The 26,243-nt window shown below is 36.6% G+C and overlaps 1 protein-coding gene across 1 annotated transcript in view; it reads right to left on the bottom strand.

Moving 5' to 3' along the window:
• LOC103505367 (3-phosphoinositide-dependent protein kinase 1) overlaps nt 1-25,561 on the bottom strand; it is a 78,255-nt gene extending 52,694 nt beyond the window's left edge. The window contains exon 1 of the mRNA XM_026820696.1: nt 25,334-25,561. Within this exon, the coding sequence (XP_026676497.1) occupies nt 25,334-25,450 (117 nt within the window). The 5' untranslated portion in view covers nt 25,451-25,561. The remainder of the gene's footprint in view (nt 1-25,333) is intronic.
• Nucleotides 25,562-26,243: the final 682 nt, after the last annotated feature.

The following is a 26,243-nucleotide window of genomic DNA, read 5'->3' on the forward strand; positions in this document are numbered from 1 at the left end:
TCAGTGACTCGAATGTGCTTAATATCTCGATATTAGAATTAGAAATAGAATGAGCAGTCTTCGACCTTGGATCCGGTCAGCCCACTTCGGTTCCAAAGTTAGTCAACTTTTCATTATGCTAAGTTCAAGATTTCTTTAACATCCGACACACGAGACAACACCCTCTTTTAGTTTTAGTACACGTAGCTGTTGTGTGACTTAATAGGTACCGTTCTCACGATGAAGATAAGGAAATAATGAAACTTATCTGCAAATTGGCAACTCATAGGGTTTCGTTCTGCATTATGTTTTGTCTCACGTTGCTTTCTTTTTATTCCTTTTCGTTCCCTCTGAAACTCATTTTTGGCTAAATTTATTAGTACATTATTTTCTTATTATGTACATCCAATTTCATCATACTGTCTAGTTGCCTATGCCTAATTTCCCCCCCTAAAATGACTGCTCATTCTGGTGTCTTGTCAGTCCCATTTTTCTTTTCCACATGGAGACTTGTCTGTTCATCAGTTTAAAATAAAAAATCCGCAAAGTCATAATTTATTGTCGAAGGATTTTATCCAATGCTATTCACAAGGCAGTAATGCTAGCCATTAATTAGTATAACTTAATAAGGACATAATTTTATTATGAATATTCTCCCAGCGAACAAATCAATTAAAATAATTGTTAATTGGGGAAGGACACACAGAACATCCTCGTAAAAAGAGGCAGTTAATCAAAGTTACCTAATAACACACTATGAATTGAGGGTATTATGGACTTGCTCGTACTGAAGACACTAAAATAGGCAGTGGTTGGCATTGATCTACAAGACAATATTAACAATGATGTGAGTATTATGGAAGATATCATTCATATCATGGAAACACATACAGGCAGAATAGGCATTATATGTAGAAATCACTGCAAGTGCAAGATGGTCAATAGGCTTCATTGAAGAAATCACTGAAAGTTAAGCACAAAATGGAAATGCCGACCCCAAATGGAAATTGGGAAAAGGTAGAATAAAAGCAGAAGTAAAATGACTGCAAATTGTACTTTGGCAGGAAAAAAAAGCCCGTAGAGAGTAGAAAGTCAAAATACCAAAAACTGAGAACTAATGACTTCACTCGATGCGATTGTTAACAAATGCATCTAATTGCCAATGCACCTGCAATTAACTTAATTGAACGAACATTCAGCAGACTACTGACCACTAGCAGGAAAAAAAAAGCTATTCATTATAATTCCATGCCGAACTTTGGTTTGACATTTGACAAAATTGTGAACCAAATTCCAAGGAATTTGCTAACTAGGAGATTGACATTTTTGTCGAGTTGGTTTGGAATACTTGATAATAGGATAATGGGTCCCACCATACTTTCCTATACACGCGCAACTCTCAGTTATGTAGGTTTCTTTGATTCGACCTAGAGGTCTATCTTTTTTCCCTTTTCAGAATTTCAATTAAATTCTTCACGTTATTTTTTGTGTTTACCTTGTTTTCAAATATGTTTATTAGAGATTTTATCATTTTATCTGTCGGTAACAAATCATCTGGTTCCAAATTTGGGAAAAACATTTTTTGTTCATTGTTCGGTTGCTTTGATTTGTCATCAAATTTTGCCGATTATTTTTTCTTCTCTTATTGGGAATTTATTTGTTGGGAAAAGGTAGAATAAAAGCAGAAGTAAAATGACTGCAAATTGTACTTTGGCAGGAAAAAAAAAGCCCGTAGGGAGTAGAAAGTCAAAATACCAAAAACTGAGAACTAATGACTTCACTCGATGCGATGGTTAACAAATGCATCTAATTGCCAATGCACCTGCAATTAACTTAATTGAACGAACATTCAGCAGACTACTGACCACTAGCAGGAAAAACTCAGTTCTCATCATAATCACTACCGGTTTTGCTCGACTCATTCAAGACTGCTACACACCTGGGTTTTTAAAGAGAGGGGGGCCATGGCGCGTGCTACAACTTCCACTCTGTAGAATACAGGATGGTCTTGTCCCATTGTTCATTTCCTGTGATGGAGGACGGAAATCGGCTGTTCTTTCTGTTGGGATTTATCAGAGCAATGTTTCAGTGCAACTGCACACTGTATTCATTCCTACAACGCAACAGTGTCTGAACATTGAGAGTGAGTACTTCCTGTATTTTGATTAACAATAATGTGTTTGTTATTGTCAGAGATGATGTGTTTACTACTACACATTGAAGAGTCTATGTATTCTTTATTGCTAATACCGTCACTATATCAAGATATAATTTCATAGTGTAGTCATTACACAGTATTACACACATATCCTTGTAGGCACGTAGTAAAGCGTAGTATTTGAAAAAGCCTCTGCAATGAAATGCATCAATTGCACGGAACCATTAGAATTCCACATAAGTCCATTTTCATACAAAGTCCTACACTGATCAAGATATATTTCATAGTGTAGTCATTACACAGTATTACACACATACCCTTGTAGGCACGTAGTAAAGCGTAGTTTTTGAAAAAGCCTCTGCAATGAAATGCATCAATTGCACGGAACCATTAGAATTCCACATAAGTCCATTTTCATACAAAGTCCTACACTCCTAATACAATTACATTCATCATTCCAATGTAAAGAGCCATTACGTGTAATTTTCTAATGCTCCCTTCTCCATTAGCCACCGCATCGCTATTGACATAATTCCTATCATTATCGCCAAGTTGAATAATATGTTTCTCTTCTTAGTTTGCCTCACGGTCAGCGCTAAGTAGTCTACAGGGTGTACTCCAAAGTTGCGACGACCAACGCCTAAACGAATGGTGATTCATCAGCTCAAGAAACGCCTTCTGGATCACAGCTACTAAACAGCTTACCAGCCGAGATATCAATGCAAAATTTCTATGTGCAATGTCAAAATGAATAATACCTATCCTACTTTTAAAAGTTGAAATTATTATTATTAGACAAAATGTAGCGCTAAGGATCATTGAGGACATCTCAAGATCACTATCAAATCCCGATACAATTTTCACTTTATAATTATGTGTGATAACGACATAAAGGACCTCATTACTGGTATTTGCGGTTTTCATGAGCAATTCTAATTACTCCTAGGTCACCCTATACGTATCAGTTGCATGCTTACCTTGATTGTTAAATGGGAAGGTAGTGGAGCAGCATTCTTGTCAAGTTCGTTTATTTTTAGTACCTCCTTCATCTAACTTACAGCTTCGAGTCATACCGAGGATAGGGAGTGATAGTGTGATAACGACATAAAGGACCTCATTACAGGTATTTGCGGTTTTCATGAGCAATTCTAATTACTCCTAGGTCACCCTATACGTATCAGTTGCATGCTTACCTTGATAGTTAAATGGGAAGGTAGTCGAGCAGCATTCTTGTCAAGTTCGTTTATTTTTAGTACCTCCTTCATCTAACTTACAGCTTCGAGTCATACCGAGGATAGGGAGTGATATCACTTACTCGGTATTTTTTTTCCCCCTCTGTGGACTAAATAAGCAATAACTAAATTTCATTTCATGTTTGCTCAGGTGACTGCTGTTATTTTCCAGATTAGTTCCCCCTCTGTGGACTAAATAAGCAATAACTAAATTTCATTTCATGTTTGCTCAGGTGACTGCTGTTATTTTCCAGATTAGTTTTTTGGGTGATTTGTACTTTTTTTACGAGTACTTTCGTTCATTTCTATTATTCAAATGTGCTGATTACTGATTATTTATCTGAGCACAGATGTATGTTACACAAACATGTAGATATACGATTATAAATCCGAAGAGAAAAGTAAAAAATAGTCTGAAACTTTAATTGGATTGAAAATCTTCATTTGGAGAGAGACCTTCAAAACATTATTCAAATGTGCTGATTACTGATTATTTATCTGAGCACAGATGTATGTTACACAAACATGTAGATCTACGATTATAAATCCGAAGAGAAAAGTAAAAAATAGTCTGAAACTTTAATTGAATTGAAAATCTTCATTTGGAGAGAGACCTTCAAAACAGCATTTTTTCGAAAAACTGCCAACGTGCCAACCTAAAATGAATAGAAGTTCAAGTACATAGTTGATACCATTCCAGTTAATAAATCTTTGATAGTTGCATTTGACTTATTCGTTGCCAGTGAAGAGATTCGAATTCTATAAATAGCACAGGGTTACATTCCAGTTAATAAATCTTTGATAGTTGCATTTGACTTATTCGTTGCCAGTGAAGAGATTCGAATTCTATAAATAGCACAGGGTTATGAAGAAAAAGAAACAACTTTTCTTTACGTAATCTCTGTCAAGGTCGAATTAGCAGATGGAAAAGTTGCAATGTTGCGTGGTAACCTCTCACCATATTCTTTGTACTTCTTGTCAGAGAGCCAGGAGAAGATTGCTATAAAGTTAAAAAACAGAAGAAAAAATTGAAAGCAAAAATCCAAAGGTTTCAACAGAACCAAAACTTGAGGTGAATGTGGGAGGTGAAGGAAAATCAGAGAAAGAATCTTTGGATTCGGATGCAAATATGAATCAAAGTTCGCAAAGACATGATCAAAAGACCTCAAAGAACAGTCAAAATCAATACCAATCTATCAAAACAAAACACCTACAAGAACAATCAAACACAAAATCAAAGTCATATCTACAAAAACAAAACGTCAACTGCCGCAAATAAACATCGCCAACTCACCATCAATGGAGTTAGATACAGATCTAAACGAGAAGACTGCAAAAGAATCGACTCGTGGGTGTCCGCTCAATGACCCTGACGAGTGACTACTACACAAAATGACTCATCGTGTCTATTGCACCGAATTGGACCTACAAGAACAATCAAACACAAAATCAAAGTAATATCAACAAAAACAAAACGTCAACTGCCGCAAATAAATATCGCCAACTCACCATCAATGGAGTTGGATACAGATCTAAACGAGAAGACTGCAAAAAGAATCGACTCGTGGGTGTCCGCTCAATGACCCTGACGAGTGACTACTACACAAAATGACTCATCGTGTCTATTGCACCGAATTGGACAACACAAGAATAGAGAATCCAGTTGGCTTCCGGCAATGAATTCTTCTCATAGCTTGTTGACTACGTTGTTATTTACATGATTTACCGCCCAGATATTACTTATCGAGAATAGTTGTTACGTTGTTATTCACATGATTTACCGCCCAGATGTTAGCAAGAACATTGTCAATATATCGTCAACATTTATTGAATTTTTAGCAATAATTAGTTGTGATCCAGTGGACATGGAAATCTTTCACACATGATTTACCGCCCAGATATTAGCAAGAACATTGTCAATATATCGTCAACATTTATTGAATTTTTAGCAATAATTAGTTGTGATCCAGTGGACATGGAAATCTTTCAATTTGCTGAGAGTGCGTGTGATTTTTATCTATCATCTCACAGGTAAACAGAGGTAAAAAGGTTTATTACAAGTATAAAAAAACTCCTTCCTTTCAAAGGGATCATGGAAGGGCGTACAGGATAAGAGGAGGAGGGTTACTATACGTAGTAATAGTCTAGTTACACCTGACAATCCAAGTAATCAGGTTACAAATAAGAAGGGTTCCTCCTACTTTTCCTTTGTAAAATCCAGACAACTTGTAATGCACCTTTATAAGAAGTAGTTCGGTACAAATTGGGCCGTAGATACTGCACAAACACAACTATTCTTTCAAGTCTTTATAAAAGCGACTAATGAAAGCTCAGTCATAAATTCTGTTCTGTGGTACGAAGATATAGGTCTGAACTACACTATTTAGCTTTAAAAATTGGACTATGAATCGATAAAAAGTACTAAAACTAGACCATCTTGGTCGTAATTTCCGTTCCAAGAGCTAAAGCAGTCCCAGTACGTGAGTTCCGTTCTGTACAAGATCATCCAGTCTACGTGGACGATGCACGTCACCAGTTCCGTTCTTCGTGTAGGTCTTAGTCATACTATGACTCGAAATAGCAACTTCATTCAGGGGCAGTCCCAGTACGTGAGTTCCGTTCTGTACAAGATCCTCCAGTCTACGTGGACGATGCACGTCACCAGTTCCGTTCTTCGTGTAGGTCTTAGTCATACTATGACTCGAAATAGCAACTTCATTCACTCGCAGATTTCTCCAAGTTTGCCCATCCATGTAAACCCCTCAACTTCGCTTACGGGGAGCTGCAAATCGGATATTTTGGGGTTCATCATCAAACCTTAAATCGTTCCGTTAAGGGGTACGGGTCGGCTATATATGATTTGGGGTTACCGGACGCAAATGGTGTGAGTCCTTGGCTTACAAGTCAACTAAAAAATCTTAACGTTTACATGAAATCTCAAGACATATCTTCAAACTTTCCCAGCACGGTTCAAACGTTTTCTCATTAACCTTTTCAAGCAAACTTGAATTGAAGATTGAAAGTCAGTGACTCGAAAGTGCTTAATATCTCCATATTAGAATTAGAAATAGAATGAGCAGCCTTCGGCCTTGGATCCGGTCAGCCCACTTCGGTTCCAAGGTTAGTCAACTTTTCATTATGCAAAGTTCAAGATTTCTTTAACATCCGACACACGAGACAACACCCTCTTTTAGTTTTAGTACACGTAGCTGTTGTGTGACTTAATAGGTACCGTTCTCACGATGAAGATAAGGAAATAATTAAACTTATCTGCAAATTGGCAACTCATAGGGTTTCGTTCTGCATTATGTTTTGTCTCACGTTGCTTTCTTTTTATCCCTTTTCGTTCCCTCTGAAACTGATTTTTGGCTAATTTATTAGTACATTATTTTCTTATTGTGTACATCCAATTTCATCATACTGTCTAATTGCCTATGCCTAATTTCCCCCCTAAAATGACTGCTCATTCTGGTGTCTTGTCAGTCCCATTTTTCTTTTCCACGTGGAGACTTGTCTGCTCATCAGTTTAAAATAAAAAATCCGCAAAGTCATAATTGTCGAAGGATTTTATCCAATGCTATTCACAAGGCAGTAATGCTAGCCATTAATTAGTACCTATAATTTAATAAGGACATAATTATGAATATTCTCCCAGCGAACAAATCAATTAAAATAATTGTTAATTGGGGAAGGACACACAGAACATCCTCGTAAAAAGAGGCAGTTAATCAAAGTTACCTAATAACACACTATGAATTGAGGGTATTATGGACTTGCTCGTACTGAAGACACTAAAATAGGCAGTGGTTGGCATTGATCTACAAGACAATATTAACAATGATGTGAGTATTATGGAAGATATCATTCATATCATGGAAACACATACAGGCAGAATAGGCATTATATGTAGAAATCACTGCAAGTGCAAGATGGTCAATAGGCTTCATTGAAGAAATCACTGAAAGTTAAGCACAAAATGGAAATGCCGACCCCAAATGGAAATTGGGATTGGGAAAAGGTAGAATAAAAGCAGAAGTAAAATGACTGCAAATTGTACTTTGGCAGGAAAAAAAAAGCCCGTAGGGAGTAGAAAGTCAAAATACCAAAAACTGAGAACTAATGACTTCACTCGATGCGATGGTTAACAAATGCATCTAATTGCCAATGCACCTGCAATTAACTTAATTGAACGAACATTCAGCAGACTACTGACCACTAGCAGGAAAAAAAAGCTATTCATTATAATTCCATGCCGAACTTTGGTTTGACATTTGACAAAATTGTGAACCAAATTCCAAGGAATTTGCTAACTAGGAGACTGACATTTTTGTCGAGCTGGTTTGGAATACTTGCTAATAGGATAATGGGTCCCACCATACTTTCCTATACACGCGCAACTCTCAGTTATGTAGGTTTCTTTGATTCGACCTAGAGGTCTATCTTTTTCCCTTTTCAGAATTTCAATTAAATTCTTCACGTTATTTTTTGTGTTCTTGTTTTCAAATATGTTTATTAGAGATTTTATCATTTTATCTGTCGGTAACAAATCATCTGGTTCCAAATTTGGGGAAAACATTTTTTGTTCATTGTTCGGTTGCTTTGATTTGTCATCAAATTTTGCCGATTATTTTTTCTTCTCTTATTGGGAATTTATTTGCCGTTCTATTCTGTTAAGTTTCAAGTTGATATTTCTCGGAAATATTCTTTTGGTTAAATATCTTGTTATACGTCTTTATTTATTTTTTGCTCCGTATGTTTCTGAATTGGTGTTTTTGACTATTGGGAGGTTGGGTCAAAAGCATTCCATTTTCTATCATATTCGTGTATGGCTGTATTAAGTCACAGTTTTAGTACTTCTCTTACTGAGTTTAGTCCTCATAAAAGGAAAAAACTCACTCTAACTCTAATTTTAATGGGAAAACTGCAAAAAACAAGTTAACAAGAAAGCACGAGCTTGTATAATGATACACTCGCACTTCGTGCTCGGGAGGGGGGCTTCGCCCCCCTCCACCCCCCGGGGGCTTCGCGTGTTCGCTACGCGGGGTTGCGTATAAGGTTCGCGCTGCGCGCTCCCGGGCTTCGGCTGGTTGTGCATGGGTCGCGCTTCGCGCTCCTTGGTTATCGGTCGCGCTGCGGTGCTCCCGGGGTAGCTTCGCGGGTTGTGCATGGGGTCGCGCTTCGCGCTCCCTCGTTTACGGTCGCGCTGCGCGCTCCCGGGGCTTCGCGAGGTGGGCATGAGGTCGCGCTTCGCGCTCCCTTGGCTTCGCCCCTGAAAACTAATATCGTCCCTGAGTCTTGTTTCGAAGAAATGAAAACTAAAAGCGAGAGAAAATATTAAACGTAGGAAAAGTTTTGCTGGCCTCAAACTCTGTTCCCTGTGTATTTCTTATGGGGAGACTAAAAAACGTCAATATCTCGGGAACGGTTTGGAATTTCGGGGGTTTTCGATTTTTCCCAGTATGTACAAAAAATATGGAATCCAATGGTGAAAACCGCATCTTCTTAGCTCATCTAGAAGTGGGTTAGAATTTGTATACGTGAGTCAGTCAGTTACACAAGGGGCTGTATATATTTAGGACTCGATCTACATAAAATAATAAAAACTCGTTAAAAAAATAATTAAATTATTTTTACATTAATTACCCTCCTAAAATCATATTTTGATAGTAATAAACAACTCGAGAGCCACCAATAAAAAAAAGTGAACACCCATATAAATTGTAGGTAGAATTTTCATAATTTATTTAATTACCGCTAGTTTATATCGTTACCAGACCGACTGTTCAGGTCTGAGGGTTCTCAATTAAATCAATTTTTCTTAATTAGGTATTATTTTAGTAATAATTGGTTTTGTGAACATTTCATGCAAAGTTATTCCATCGTTAGTAGCCAAATATCGTTCGGTGAAACATAATCCTAATTGGTAATATTTGGAAAAGAGGAGTTAATTGTTTTCAAAGAGATTTTTGGTAAATAAACCCCCCTTAAGAGGGGGGATTCCCATCGGGAGGGGGGATTCACTTTATTTCATGTGTCTGTGAACCCAGAATTGGTCTTGTTGAGCGACCATCTAGCCGTCTGACTTGAACTGAATTGACTAAATTGACTTCCAGACTTGAAGTTTTAGAAATCTAGACTGAAGACGTTGTTATCCCTAGATCCGAGATAATAAACAATCAGCCAAATTAACTGGGGTAATTATCGCCGCTAATTATTATCAATTATTCTTATTTAATTGTTTTTCTAATATGAATGGTTCATGAGTTGCAAATTTTCAATCTCGTTTTTCACATTGTCAACACAGAGAACAACAAGGTTGCATGATTTATGTTGGCAGTTGCCGCGATTAATTGTTAATATGTTAGGGACAAAGTTATTGCTTCTGAGGAGGTTATATGGTGCGTTTCGCAAATGCTTATGAATAGATCTGGTCGAATCTGATTGGGTGATTTTTTCTACCAATGAGGAACACATCTTTGAGACATTACTCAGGGGGTGGGAAGTTACTTTTAATAACCGATTCTGTACCACCCATAGATATCCTAATCAATTTAGGAACTTCAATGAAGGATGAATCAGTTTAACTATCCTTGATTCCGATGATCGATTATCAACTTATCGGTTGTTACTCATCGATTATTATCGATTATTTTAACCAGTTATCGATTGTTACTCATCGATTCTTCAAGCCAGTTACCTATCGATTAATCAAATAATCCCATCAGCCCGTCCAAATACCTCAGTTCCCGCGCTCAGATACGTCATCCTTATGGCCAAGGCCACACATGGACTGCCTGGCTCTACTCGCTCCAAGGCCAATGACCTTCCCCCCCCCCCCCCCCCCCCCCCCCCCGACTTTCAAGGTCATTGCTCGTAGTTGTGACGTCACACGGGCGCTTTCAAGCCTAGATTGAGAATGAATGACACTTGATTGGGACGCGGCGACCCGTGATGAGATTTCCAGTGGAAACCAAGTTTCATCTCTAGATAGTACTAGATACAGAGTAGAATCTGTCTGGAGAGTTCTAGAATGTTTTTTTTTTTTCTTTTCTACAAGGTGTTTTTTCCAAGAGGTTTGATAGAGGGAACTGTAACTGCTAGGGTCTTATCGTTCTGAAGAGAGAAGGAAGACAGGATAGTAGAAAGCCGTCCGTTCCGAGTCCGAACCTTATCCCTTCAGGATAAAATCCACCCCGGGCTCTTTAAGGTGTTCATTTGAGTCTTCTTCCATTCCTGACTCTCATATAAGATTGTATTATACACTGGTAGTGGGTCACAACATCCCTGGAGAGCCGTTTCGAGCTTTTGTGGCTCTCATTTGCTGGTCTTTTCCAGCATCTTTCTCTCACTTCTCAGTGAATATCACTATTCATCCATTTCAGATATACCGCTCCTCTAGTGTCATTTGTGGCCTCTATTTGCCTTGTGAAATTCCTCAGAAGCAAAGTCATAGGAACTTCCTGGATCAATTACAAATGCTCAATTTTTTTCCCATTCATTATTCATTGGGGCTATATTTCAAATCCATGGAAATCTTTCACACATAAATCTCTCCAATAATGACGAATTTCAAGGTAGACCCGTGTATTTGGGCTTCATTTGTAATATTTCGCCGCGCGTGGCTCACTTTGATGTTTATACAAAGAGTTACAGCACATATTGGTAATAAAATATGATATCTGATTATGTATTTATTGGAATGGAATAGATATACAGGAAGAATAGGAAATACTACTACCAGGGTTTTTGTCATCGCCACCAATCGTGTATCTACCTCGTTTGCAGATGATGAATTACACGATCCAAACGCGAAGGTTAAAGTAGACAATATAAACAAATTCTAAACTAAGGAAAAGAAAATCCTTTAAATCTCCGTTTTTCCTCCGAAAATCTTGTCACAACAACCGACAACTATTATAATTTAGGCCGCACTACTGGTCAAACTTTTTTTTTTTTAAGAAGAACACCACATTTTTTCTCAAGTTCTAAATCTTGTCAACAAAGCCATAATAGCAAAACATAGCATACTAAAGTTGAAAAAACTCACTAACCTCGCGAATTAGCATATTATTTTTTGTCGAACTTAATTAGCTATGTTCCATGTGGAAGTCATAAAACCAATTCCAACCAAGTGGTTTAACAAAAGGTTACATATTGTTTACACAGATTTTGGAAGAGATTACGCGAATTTCGATATTGAATTGGAATTCCTGCATGAATTAGAAGACCAATGGCAAATAGCAAAGCTGTATAATTTAGTACTAATCAATTGATGGAAAAAAGTTTGATAAAATCGTGGAATAAACTCGAATTACCTATGTACAATTAATGGGGAAAAAAATCTGAAAAGATCTTTTCCAAAATTTCATATTCTATTGGTCCCATATAAAATTGAATTCAAATTATATTAAGGAGCGCGGTAGCGCTCCGCCCCGCCAAGTCAAGAAAGTTTGACCGCTTCAATTAATAGCTATGATCATGCCCAGTTTTACAGTCCGACGGTTAATGAGGATTGCAAACTAAAACAAGAAGTTAACAAAGAGTTTTGAACATTTTGTGATCCAAGTGATTATAAAACTAGTACCATAAAACTTTAGAAGATATCAACAAACAAAATTTCAAATCACTTAATCTAACGTGCTATCTAAATACTAAGAGTGTACAATCTCAGAGCAAGTTGATAACAAATTTCAAAGTCATAAAAGCAAAATAAAAAACAAACCTGATAGACAAATATCACATCAAGTCTGCTATTCATTATAATTCCATGCCGAACTTTGGTTTGACATTTGACAAAATTGTGAACCAAATTCCAAGGAATTTGCTAACTAGGAGACTGACATTTTTGTCGAGCTGGTTTGGAATACTTGCTAATAGGATAATGGGTCCCACCATACTTTCCTATACACGCGCAACTCTCAGTTATGTAGGTTTCTTTGATTCGACCTAGAGGTCTATCTTTTTCCCTTTTCAGAATTTCAATTAAATTCTTCACGTTATTTTTTGTGTTCTTGTTTTCAAATATGTTTATTAGAGATTTTATCATTTTATCTGTCGGTAACAAATCATCTGGTTCCAAATTTGGGGAAAACATTTTTTGTTCATTGTTCGGTTGCTTTGATTTGTCATCAAATTTTGCCGATTATTTTTTCTTCTCTTATTGGGAATTTATTTGCATCAAGTCTACCGAGGAACCTTGAGTAGACAAAATTGTCGAAACAAACAAAAACAATAAACAGTAAACAGATAATAAAAAAGCAAGATCAAAACTCTAATACTCTGCTAATCAGTTCAGAAACAATATGAGGAGATAGCATGCCAAACATACATGTTGTCTCCTTGACTTTGAAATCATGGACAGAGAGCATCATTTAAAATTCCCTTGACTATTTACTACAAAATTTATACTAAAATTAGAGATAGGCCAAACATACAACATGTTGTCTCCTTGACTTTGAAATCATGGACAGAGAGCATCATTTAAAATTCCCTTGACTATTTACTACAAAATTTATACTAAAATAGATAGAGTAATGAGCTAATAACGCCAATATATTAATATTTTGCTAATTGTAAGGAAAAAGTTGTGGTTTTGGTCTGTATAAAATAGATAGAGTAATGAGCTAATAACGCCAATATATTAATATTTTGCTAATTGTAAGGAAAAAGTTGTGGTTTTGGTCTGTACTTTCCTTGTTTTTATTGTAGCATTGGGTGTTAAATACTCATAATTCACAATACTATTGAACACATGATTACAAAGGACTTCCCCTTTGTTTTTAACATTGACATTCAGTGGCGAAAAAAAAAAGATAGAGTAATGAGCTAATAACGCCAATATATTATTACTAGCTGAATTCCGTCGCTTCGCTCCGGAATCCCGCTAGTTCATCCCGAGGCATGGCCAAAATTGTGGAAAAGGCATGGCGGAACTTGTAGTTATCAAACTAAAAACATACTTAAATCTATAAAGCCCATCATTGGTCCCTGGCCTTCCAGTGATAGGCAGAACAGATATGAGGAGGTCGTGATATGCCGGATGAGAAATTTATTTGCCGTTCTATTCTGTTAAGTTTCAAGTTGATATTTCTCGGAAATATTCTTTTGGTTAAATATCTTGTTATACGTCTTTATTTATTTTTTGCTCCGTATGTTTCTGAATTGGTGTTTTTGACTATTGGGAGGTTGGGTCAAAAGCATTCCATTTTCTATCATATTCGTGTATGGCTGTATTAAGTCACAGTTTTAGTACTTCTCTTACTGAGTTTAGTCCTCATAAAAGGAAAAAACTCACTCTAACTCTAATTTTAATGGGAAAACTGCAAAAAACAAGCTTCTATCATATTCGTGTATGGATGTATGGAGTCACAGTATTAGTACTTCTCTTACTGAGTTTAGTCCTCATAAAAGGAAAAAACTCACTCTAACTCTAATTTTAATGGGAAAACTGCAAAAAACAAGTTAACAAGAAAGCACGAGCTTGTATAATGAATATAATGATACACTCGATCTACATAAAATAATAATAAAAACTCGTTAAAAAAATAATTAAATTATTTTTACATTAATTACCCTCCTAAAATCATATTTTGATAGTAATAAACAACTCGAGAGCCACCAATAAAAAAAAAGTGAACACCCATATAAATTGTAGGTAGTATTTTCATAATTTATTTAATTACCGCTATTTTATATTGTTACCAGACCGACTGTTCAGGTCTGAGGGTTCTCAATTAAATCAATTTTTCTTAATTAGGTATTATTTTAGTAATAATTGGTTTTGTATCTAGAAAGTTCCAAGGATTCCTTGATATAGAAAACTCTAATTGAGTTTTTTTAGTTTGTCTTGAAATGTTTTGATATCTGTCAGCACTTTAACATCAAAAGGAACATGTTGACTTCTATTTAGATGGATGACTGTAATTTTGCAGGTGTAAACTGTGAAGCAACACAAGTTATTTTCTCAACTTTTATTTGAATGATAACTTGTCAATTCTTTCATAACACATTTTATTTTTATTAGGTATTACTTTTTTGATTTATCATTACCTAAGTATGTATTTACACTATTTACATTACATAGTAGACAAATTAAAGGATGATTAAGTGAATGGGAATTTTCTCTAGTAAATAAACCCCTCTTAAGAGTCCCATCGGGAGGGGGGATTCACTTTATTTGATGTATTGTGTCTGTGAACCCAGAATTGGTCTTGTTGAGCGACCATCTAACCGTCTGACTTGAATTGAATTGAATTGACTAAATTGACTTCCAGACTTGAAAGTTCTAGAAATCTAGACTGAAGACGTTGTTATCCCTAGATCCGAGATAATAAACAATCAGCCAAATTAACTGGGGTAATTATCGCCGCTAATAAAATATGCAGTTTTCTACTGATCGATAAGGAGACAAGGACATAATTAGGACTGTCGATCAACAGTGGATCTAGGAGTTTATCACCAGAGGGCTGGAACTGTTTGAAGGAATTTTAAAGGATGGCTTAAATCAACAAGGACTAATATTCTCTTGATTTTCTGGAAATAACCCTTTATTTAGCCTCGAATGTCTGGAGAAGAACTTGGAATTACTACTTCCTTTCTTATTTCAAGCATTCTTACGTTTAAAAACTTTAGGTGGTCATACAATCTTCGTCTATTACTCAGTCCATCCACGTTCTTCAAATTCTACTAATAAGATACTTGTTGTTTGGATTACCAATGTGCGTGCGTCAACCAGGTGTAGATCCTTGTCGTTCATTAACGTTTGGGCTTCTACGTCAGAGCAATTAAACAATATTCCATTCACATCCATCTCCGTCTCAGGCTCGGATCTGATTGGTGCGAAGCAATTATCAGCCAAGGCCGTTCAGGCGCTCACGGCTTAGTTGGACTACGGGGCGAACTCTATCAATAGGCTTCTCCTCGTCACTTTTGGAGGAGGAGGAGGAGGAGGAGGAGGAGGAGGAGAAGGAGGAGAAGGAGGAGGAGGAGAAGGAGGAGAAGGAGGAGGAGGAGGAGAAGGAGGAGGAGGAGGGAGGACTGCTGGTTCTGGGTCTCTTGAAGAGCCCGGCACCGGACCACATAATGTACCGGATGAACCCCCCCTGTCAACGATCCTGTAATCGCTAATTGTAAGGAAAAAGTTGTGGTTTTGGTCTGTACTTTCCTTGTTTTTATTGTAGCATTAGGTGTTAAATACTCATAATTCACAATACTATTGAACACATGATTACAAAGGACTTCCCCTTTGTTTTTAACATTGACATTCAGTGGCGTGGCGTTGAAGTATGTACGATTTATTGTTAAGTGCACATTGCTCACCAAACAACAAATGAGTAAGCCAGATAAAGTATTTGAAAAACATATTGAAGTGCCCATTGTAAAAATGTTCAACATTAATAAAATTAAATTTATATCTATCCAACATTCCAACATCCTGAAGTGTTGTGTTATCATGTTATGAAATATGTTTTATTGTATGCAATACGAATATGTATTGGAAACAGGAATACATACTCGTAATAAAGGGTGAAATTAAGTAAACTGAATTGCTTGGATGAAATTTTACTATATGTAAAAAATCTTTGAAAATTTTTCGAAGGTGTTTTTCGCCAGCTTTGCGCCACTGAAAGCCAGTCGTGTTGCACCTTGGAATTGCAAATCACAAGTCAGAGCAATGTTTCAGTGCAACTGCACAAGTGCACACTGTATTCATTCCTACAACGCAACAGTGTCTGAACATTGAGAGTGAGTACTTCCTGTATTTTGATTAACAATAATGTGTTTGTTATTGTCGGAGATGATGTGTTTACTACTACACATTGAAGAGTCTATGTATTCTTTATTGCTAATGCCGTCACTACCTTATGAAAACCTTTATTGAGATATTAATGCATCACTAGTCCCTATGAAATTTTATGACTATATTCCTTCATCCTTTTTTATTGGCGGTATGAAATCACTTTTTTAAAGCAGTATGATAATTATGGATTATTGGCAGGGTATTCACTGATTTTACTCCGGATGCACATGTCAAATTTGGTGTTCATTGATCAATATGAATTCTGACAACAGAAGAGACATTCATGGTACTGTACACCTGTATAGTGTACACCACTCCATTGGATGAAATTGCTCGGTTGTTCACAAAAATGACGCTCTTTCTAAAGTTAAATTTGTGAAATGCCTCCACTAAGATTGCGTTATCACTTTTTTAAAGCAGTATGATATGGATTATTGGTAGGGTATTCACTGATTTTACTCCGGATGCACATGTCAAATTTGGTGTTCATTGATCAATATGAATTCTGACAACAGAAAAGACATTCATGGTACTGTACACCTGTATAGTGTACACGACTCCATTGGATGAAATTGCTCGGTTGTTCACAAAAATGACGCTCTTTCTAAAGTTAAATTTGTGAAATGCCTCCACTAAGATTGCGTACCGTCACTACCTTATGAAAACCTTTATTGAGATATTAATGCATCACTAGTCCCTATGAAATTTTATGACTATATTCCTTCATCCTTTTTTATTGGCGGTATGATATCACTTTTTTAAAGCAGTATGATATGGATTATTGGTAGGGTATTCACTGATTTTACTCCGGATGCACATGTCAAATTTGGTGTTCATTGATCAATATGAATTCTGACAACAGAAAAGACATTCATGGTACTGTACACCTGTATAGTGTACACCACTCCATTGGATGAAATTGCTCGGTTGTTCACAAAAATGACGCTCTTTCTAAAGTTAAATTTGTGAAATGCCTCCACTAAGATTGCGTATTTTCTGCCTCTGTCACAAGTGTCACATGTACAACACGTGATTCACGTGGGTAAAACAGTATAATATTGTAAATTTATTAGTTATTATTACAAATAACTCAATGTACAATTGAAAGTGCTCACTTGTTAGCAGAATGTCAGGTTATAATTAGGAATACATATATGGTTAACAAAGGTGCATGTTTATCGATAATAATCATTTGAGTTATTACGATCAAATTGCTCATTATTTCCAGATAAGGAAAAAAAACGGCCCAGGAAAAAAAGAACCTCGAGAAATGATAATAAATGGCGAATTGTCCGCCAATCTGAATGGAGAATAGAAGAGGCGCGCGCAGGCCGGATGGAAAACCCAACAGATAACAACACAAAACACATTCATATAAGTCATAATCATTCCGATATTGATAAAGATATAGGGAAGGAAATAAGGAAACACAAAGGTAAAAACCAAGAGGAAAATGGAGAAATAATGATGAGTAGATGAGGAAAGATGCTTCAAAGTGAGAAGCCCTCAGATGGACCATTCTGTGGTTAGACCTTTCAAATGATCTATCAATCTATCTGGAAGATAATAAATATTATCAAACTAAGGGGGAAAAACCCTGGTAAATGAAGGCCTACTTATTACAAAAAGGCTGATAATTGTGTAAAGAATTTCCTCCAGGCAAAAAGGATTGCTCCTATTTTAACGTAATAGACATACCTACAGTAGAACACTTCAATTGATCATAAATTACAATAATGATTTATGTCATATTTCTAAACCGATACACCTTCACGCAATGTACACACACCTACACACATTAAAGGCATTCTAATTGGAGCAGCAAGGAACACACACGGGTACAGAGACCACATCTGAGTCAACAACGATAGACAATGGCAATTGCATAACAACTTCCACACACACAACAAAACCAATTTCAAATCAATAAAAAAATATTACCAGCAATAACAGAAATATCCTTGAGGGGAATATGTTGAAAGCAAATAATTATATCAATACGTTAAGAGCAGGTAATATATCAATATGTATGGAAACAGATGTACAAGTGCAAATCACACCCACACCTGTACACAACACCACTGCACATTGTACAACCCACATGACTTCCACATGTTTACTACATATTATTACATTAAGCAGAGCAAATTAATCCAATATGCAGTTTTCTACTGATCGATAAGGAGATAAGGACATAATTAGGACTGTCGATCAACAGTGGATCTAGGAGTTTATCACCAGAGGGCTGGAACTGTTGGAAGGAATTTTAAAGGATGGCCCAAATCAACAAGGACTAATATTCTCTTGATTTTCTGGAAATAACCCTTAATTTAGCCTCGAATGTCTGGAGAAGAACTTGGAATTACTACTTCCTTTCTCATTTCAAGCATTCTTACGTTTAAAAACTTTAGGTGGTCATAGAATCTTCGTCTATTACTCAGTCCATCCACGTTCTTCAAATTCTACTAATAAGATACTTGTTGTTTGGATTACCAATGTGCGTGCGTCAACCAGGTGTAGATCCTTGTCGTTCATTAACGTTTGGGCTTCTACGTCAGCAATTAAACAATATTCCATTCACATCCATCTCCGTCTCAGGCTCGGATGTGATTGGTGCGAAGCAATTATCAACCAGGGCCGTTCAGGCGCTCACGGCTTAGTTGGACTACGGGGCGAACTCCAATATAAACAAATTCTAAACTAAGGAAAAGAAAATCCTTTAAATCTCCGTTTTTCCTCCGAAAATCTTGTCACAACAACCGACGACTATTATAATTCAGGCCGCACTACTGGTCAAACTTTTTTTTTTTTAAGAAGAACACCACATTTTTTCTCAAGTTCTAAATCTTGTCAACAAAGCCATAATAGCAAAACATAGCATACTAAAGTTGAAAAAACTCACTAACCTCGCGAATTAGCATATTATTTTTTGTCGAACGAACTTAATTAGCTATGTTCCATGTGGAAGTCATAAAACCAATTCCAACCAAGTGGTTTAACAAAAGGTTACATATTGTTTACACAGATTTTGGAAGAGATTACGCCAATTTCGATATTGAATTGGAATTCCTGCATGAATTAGAAGACCAACGGCAAATAGCAAAGCTGTATAATTTAGTACTAATCAATTGATGGAAAAAAGTTTGATAAAATCGTGGAATAAACTCGAATTATGTAGGTACAATTAATGGGAAAAAAATCTGAAAAGATCTTTTCCAAAATTTCATATTCTATTGGTCCCATATTAAATTGAATTCAAATTATATTCAATTAATAGCTATGATCATGCCCAGTTTTACAGTCCGACGGTTGATGAGGACTAATTTGCAGATTGCAAACTAAAACAAGAAGTTAACAAAGAGTTTTGAATAATATTTTGTGATCCAAGTGATTATAAAACTGGTAACATAAAACTTCAGAAGATACCAACAAACAAAATTTCAAATCACTTAATCTAACGTGCTATCTAAATACTAAGAGTGCACAATCTCAGAGCAAGTTGATAACAAATTTCAAAGTCATAAAAGCAAAATAAAAAACAAACCTGATAGACAAATATCACATCAAGTCTGTTCAGGACCACAATAAAGCTTGATACATGATTAGTTGATGAGGTATGTAGCTCATTCGATGGTAACATTGGCAACTATTTTGAGCAGTTGCTGTATTTACTCTTCTGCTTCTTTTTCTTTGCCTTTTCCCATGTTCAGATGGGGTCGGCGTTTGTCGTCGCTCTCTCAATCAGCTTTAGAGTGATTGCTTTGAGGCCAACTGTTTTTGGCTGTTTTTACTATGTTGTTGTATTTCCTATGAATTAGATTATTAGACTATTCAAAGAATTTGGTTACGTGTTGTTGTATTTCCTATGAATGAGATGATTAGACTATTCAAAGAATTTGGTTACGTGCGACATGTCTTGATTACGGTGATTTGCACATCCTTAATGGGGAAGACGCTACAGGTGGTATATGCATGTATACAGTACTAGCATTAACTACTGAGTACTGCCAAACATAAACAACAAGGACTTGCGTCATCACGTCAATATTTCATCAACACTAGTTTCTAATTCTGATAATCTAGATACGAGTATCTATTTTCTATTATTATGTAGCGGTGTCTGCATTGGTATCTTGACGCTCTTTGAGTATCTTCTTTTGCTACACTATTCCACACTTTGGCTGTTATCAATTTTTACAGACATTAGAGGCAAAACCTCCAACGCAAAGGAATGTGTTGATCAGACAGAGCCCATCAGAGGCGTTGAGGTTGTGGATTCGAGCCCTGGCGGGGACAGAGAATTGCTTTAAATTATGCATATGTTGGTAACCATTGTCAGGATCATACTGACTATTTTAGGTTATTTTCCTAGTTCAATTTATAGATTATAGATAATATCTTCAATAACTTATGAATTGCCCATTTAAGGAAAGTACTCACGTCTGAAATAAATGAGTCCTGCATAAGTGGTCAATATGTCTGAAGAGAACTCACCTGAAACAGAAGAAATTATACAGAAAATTAATAAAGCAGAATGAAGATGGCTACAAAATATTAGTCAAATAGTGCTTGGTTGTCATTTTATTTGCACATGCGCCTTCAACATAAAATATCTGATTTCGATAAGCTCAGTTGATATGTGATTTCAATATGCTGATGTTGCCATTTTGATCCTGCTTTGTTGATACAAAAATTCAACCAATAAAAATCGAGTCAGAGTCGTCGAATACGGGAGGAAGAATAGGCCGTTGGTGTCCCCTTGAGGTGGATGGGAGAGAAAAAGCACAAAACACATCGAAAGTAGGAACAAGAGAAAATGAAGGGAATTCCCAACAACCAATGTTACATTACTAATGCCATAACCCGGGCAATATCGATTGACATGGAATAAAATCATAAAACAACAGTCACAATGTCACATTACTAGGAAACCAACAACTAGCAATGCCAAATTCCTAAGCATTGTCCAACTCCAAACCAATTCTATCAATCACAAGACTCGAGAAATACCCCATAACTTTAACAACAGTATCAATAGCGAGGATTTCCATTCACCACTCCCAAAGAGCTTGGGGAATACCAAGACTTTAAATACCCACCACAACATCATAGACCATATAAAAGAAAAATCAAAACAGAATGACATATCACAGCTATTAAGAGCGGTTAAGGAAAATCCACGGGTAAATCACCTAGTCAAGGATACTAACTTATCAACCGATATGAAGAATATGAGAACCAGTCTTCGCAATGGGACATTCATGAACATCACATAAACCGGATTGGACTCGGGTTGAACCCTAAGGGCAGAGAAGATCAACGAAGAACCCAAAGGAGATAGATACAGAGAGTGACCAAAGTAGCCGTGTCCTAGAAACCATATCAGAATGACCCTCGAGTAGATAATGGTAATAAGGATGGATGGTTTTTGAACCCTAAGGGCAGAGAAGATCAACGAAGAACCCAAAGGAGATACAGAGAGTGACCAAAGTAGCCGTGTCCTAGAAACCATATCAGAATGACCCTCGAGTAGATAATGGTAATAAGGATGGATGGTTCTAATAAATTTGTTAACATATCGATCAAATAGTCACATAAAAAAAAGATCAGGAAAAACTGAGTAAAAATGAGTGGGAATTAATTAAAGAATACATCTCAGGTTTTTTTTTAGATTCTGTGGGTAACTAATTTTGAAAAGAAGAAGCTGAAGAAGACAAAATGGGGAAGCAATCGGTCCAAAATCCAACGATTTGGTACGTCTGGATCGGTATCAAGCAAGTTTAGACTCAGTACCACTTTCTGGTATTCGATAAGTACCACTTTCTGGTACTCGATACCAACGTGAGAGCGTTACGCCAGAGTTCTTACTACTACGTCGCAAAACTCGTAAAACTAGGTCATTCATAGTCTGCATCTTATGCTAGGTGTTCCGTTAAGTGTTCTAGGCAAAGTGTTGATTGTTGTTCAGGACTTTCTATCTGATCCTTCACCTTCGAAGGACAAGATCTTTGAAGACATGAAATTCCTATATTCAATCTTATGCTAGGTGTTCCGTTAAGTGTTCTATGCAAAGTGTTGATTGTTGTTCAGGACTTTCTATCTGATCCTTCACCTTCGAAGGACAAGATCTTTGAAGACATGAAATCCTATATTCGCGGAAAATTTCAAAAGCTATAAAAAATCCAATTTCCATCAAATTCCATTTTCATCGGACAAGATTCTTTGAAGACATAAGACAAAATGAAATCCTATATTCGCGGAAAATTTCACGTCACGTGAGCTCATGTGCCTCATAGTAGTGTAGCTATTATCAATGAAATCACCTACAATGTATGTATAATGTATATGGGAGAAATTTGAGCCACATCTTTAAAACTCCCGATGAGCTCACGTGACGTGATAGTAGTGTGTTTCTACCCTAACTCACGCGCGGAAAATTTCGAAATCTATAAAAATTCCGATTTCCATCAATTTCGATTTTCATCGGACAAGATTCTTTGAAGACATAAGACAAAATGAAATCCTATATTCGCGGAAAACTTCAAAGACTATCAAATTTCACGTCACGTGAGCTCATGTGACGTCATAGTAGTGTAGCTTTTATCAATGAAATCACCTACTATGTATATGGGAGAAATTTGAGCCACATCTTTAAAACTCCCGATGAGCTCACGTGACGTGATAGTAGTGTGTTTCTACCCTAACTCACGACATTGGAGATTCTGTGTTCGAGCTGAATCTAGCTAAACCCTGCTGAAATGTGAACCAATGAAGATACCTATCGTCTGGCAACATTGGCGAGTAATAGCCTTACGGTAACTCTTTACTCTTCACATAACAGTTCTTGTGCTGAAAAATATATATAAACAACATTCCTCATTTCAGTCTGCATTAAGAGAGCGGCGGTATGAACAATCACGACCTGGTACTCACATACAATCATTGCAATCGTGTGAACCTCAAACACAGATCCGGAACTGCACGCGGCTTGCTCTGGAATTTCTCGAGGAACCTCCAGTAAAATGGACCGAGAATGCACAGGTCTTGCTCTGGAATTTATCGAGGAACCTCCAGAAAAATGGACCGAGGATGCACGGGTCTTGCTCTGGAATTTATCGAGGCAAAAAAAGGCCTTGAATTCCAAAGCCACCCTAATGCCGAGAACATTTATATGCAAAGCAAGGACAAAAGAAAAAGGTTGTCCAACCCAAATCACAAAAAAGGGTCCCTAAATTCTTTAGAATTCGAAAATTGTTCAAAAGCGTAATCTTGCGGATAGTCTCCATTCTTGCTTCGTGTTCCATAAATCTACAATGACTGCAAATATTTGCCATCGCTCACCGTACAGCGTTGCCAAGTTTCAGCTCTGTAAATAAAGCATGCTAGAAAATTCTTCCAATTAGAATGCATTAACCCAATTAGGATGCTTTGGTAGATATAGATATAGATACACTCGATCTGCCTGCAGATATGGTAAGTGAAAACTGTGCACATGCTTCAGATGGTCACAAATCGTAGTACCATCAATCGAGGAACCTCCAGAAAAATGGACCGAGGATGCAAAGGGCTTGCTCTGGAATTTATCGAGGAACCTCTAGCAAAATGGACCGAGGATGCACAGGTCTTGCTCTGGAATTTATCGAGGAACCTCCAGAAAAATGGACCGAGGATGCACAGGTCTTGCTCTGGAATTTATCGAGGAACCTCCAGAAAAATGGACCGAGGATGCACGGGTCTTGCTCTGGAATTTCTCGAGGAACCTCCAGCAAAATGGACCGAGGATGCAAAGGGCTTGCTCAGGAATTTATCGAGGAACCTCCAGAAAAATGGACCGAGGATGCAAAGCACACAACTGGAAAAAAGGCCTTGAATTCCAAAGCCACCCTAATGCCGAGAACATTTACCTATATGCAAAGCAAGGACAAAAGAAAGAGGTTGTCCAACCCAAATCACAAAAAAAGGTCCCTAAATTCTTTAGAATTCGAAAATTGTTCAAAAGCGTAATCTTGCGGATAGTCTCCATTCTTGCTTCGTGTTCTATAAATCTACCTACAATGACTGCAAATATTTGCCATCGCTCACCGTACAACGTTGCCAAGTTTCAGCTCTGTAAATAAAGCATGCTAGAAAATTCTTCCAATTAGAATGCATTATCCCAATTAGGATGCTTTGGTAGATATAGATACACTCGATCTGCCTGCAGATATGGTAAGTGAAAACTGTGCACATGCTTCAGATGGTCACAAATCGTAGTACCATCATTCTACAATCTACACGGTAGAAATGAACAGAAGAAAACTATCAAACTGAACTTTTGGAATAAAAGAACTCTTTATGATAGTTTCCACGAAATGGACTTTCCACTATGAACTGAACCAGTGCTTTGTCAACAAGGAAAGTAGAATCAATTAGGTATATTCAATATTCAAACAGAGAGAAAGAAGAAGAAGAAGAAGAAGTAAAGAATACAAGGCTCTCCTCTTCATGAAATATAAACAAACAATTATGAAATTATGATCCATTGATGTAAAAAAGTACCGCAAAGAGGTTTGCAAGACCCACGGAAACAGCAATCCGAAAGATAAACTTGAACAATCAAATGCACAGAGCACAAAATTAGCCTTATTAATCCATCACTCGATAGCGGTAGCTTCTCAACAATCAATAGGAAGACCAAAACGAACTCCCTCGACCTAGTGGTGATAACAACTCAATCAACATTCAACCAATGCAAAAACAATTACCTACACAGTGCAATTAGCAATGTTCAAACCCAACATCAATTGAACAGAGATGCTATTAATTAACACATTATCACCGATCAACTTGACCTATCTCTACACGAATAGAGTTGTGACAGATGAAAGATTAGAAAATTGCATTTGAACGAAAGGTAATTGAAATATTAATGAAAAGGTTAAATAACTTTGCAAATCAAAAACGGACAAGGGCATGAATATTGAGGAATGAAAATAATATATAAATTAAACGATTTTGAAAATTTGTTGCGACACTGTTCGGTGTGCCAATTAATTCGCTCAGATGATTTGAGAGAAGTTAGAAAGACCGGTAGGTTTAGAAGTGATAAAGGGTTTAATGAAAATGAAACAAAAAAGATATACATAAGATACACGCAATACACACATAGACATTTTTCTCTATTACCTGGGACGGAAACTGCCAATTCAGAGCTACCGAAAACCAAAACACCAAACACTCAAAAGAAGGAACTATACGAAACGAAGAAAGGTTACAAAACTGAGCGCGAAAATTGCAAAACATTTCATTTTATACCAAAATTATTGAGGTTTTCATCAAATTGGTTATGAATGACATGGATAGCATGCCTTCGTCATAAAAGCAAGTGCGAAATGCCCATTGACGTGACCCAATGAAGAAACATACAACCTTATTAATTGGCCGAATAAAAAATAATCGCTAATAATTAAAAAAAATCACAACTATTAAAACCCAGGTACGTGTAAATTGCAGTGAAAAAACCGCGCTAACCGTATTGTAAATTTGTATGCAATTTACACTGTTCGGTGTGCCAATTAATTCGCTCATATAATTTGAGAGAAGTTAGAAAGACCGGTAGGTTTAGAAGTGATAAAGGGTTTAATGAAAATGAAACAAAAAAGATAAACATAAGATACACACATAGACATTTTTCTCTATTACCTGGGACGGAAACTGCCAATTCAGAGCTACCGAAAACCAAAACACGAAACACTCAAAAGAAGGAACTATACGAAACGAAGAAAGGTTACAAAACTGAGCGCGAAAATTGCAAAACATTTCATTTTATACCAAAATTATTGAGGTTTTCATCAAATTGGTTATGAATGACATGGATAGCATGCCTTCGTCATAAAAGCAAGTGCGAAATGCCCATTGACGTGACCCAATGAAGAAACATACAACCTTATTAATTGGCCGAATAAAAAATAATCGCTAATAATTAAAAAAAATCACAACTATTAAAACCCAGGTAACCGAATAAAAAATAATCGCTAATAATAAAAAAAATCACAACTATTAAAACCCAGGTACGTGTAAATTGCAGTGAAAAAAC

The sequence above is a fragment of the Diaphorina citri genome, unplaced genomic scaffold (assembly GCF_000475195.1).
Source record: "Diaphorina citri unplaced genomic scaffold, Diaci psyllid genome assembly version 1.1 scaffold168, whole genome shotgun sequence".
Classification (NCBI taxonomy): domain Eukaryota; kingdom Metazoa; phylum Arthropoda; class Insecta; order Hemiptera; family Psyllidae; genus Diaphorina; species Diaphorina citri.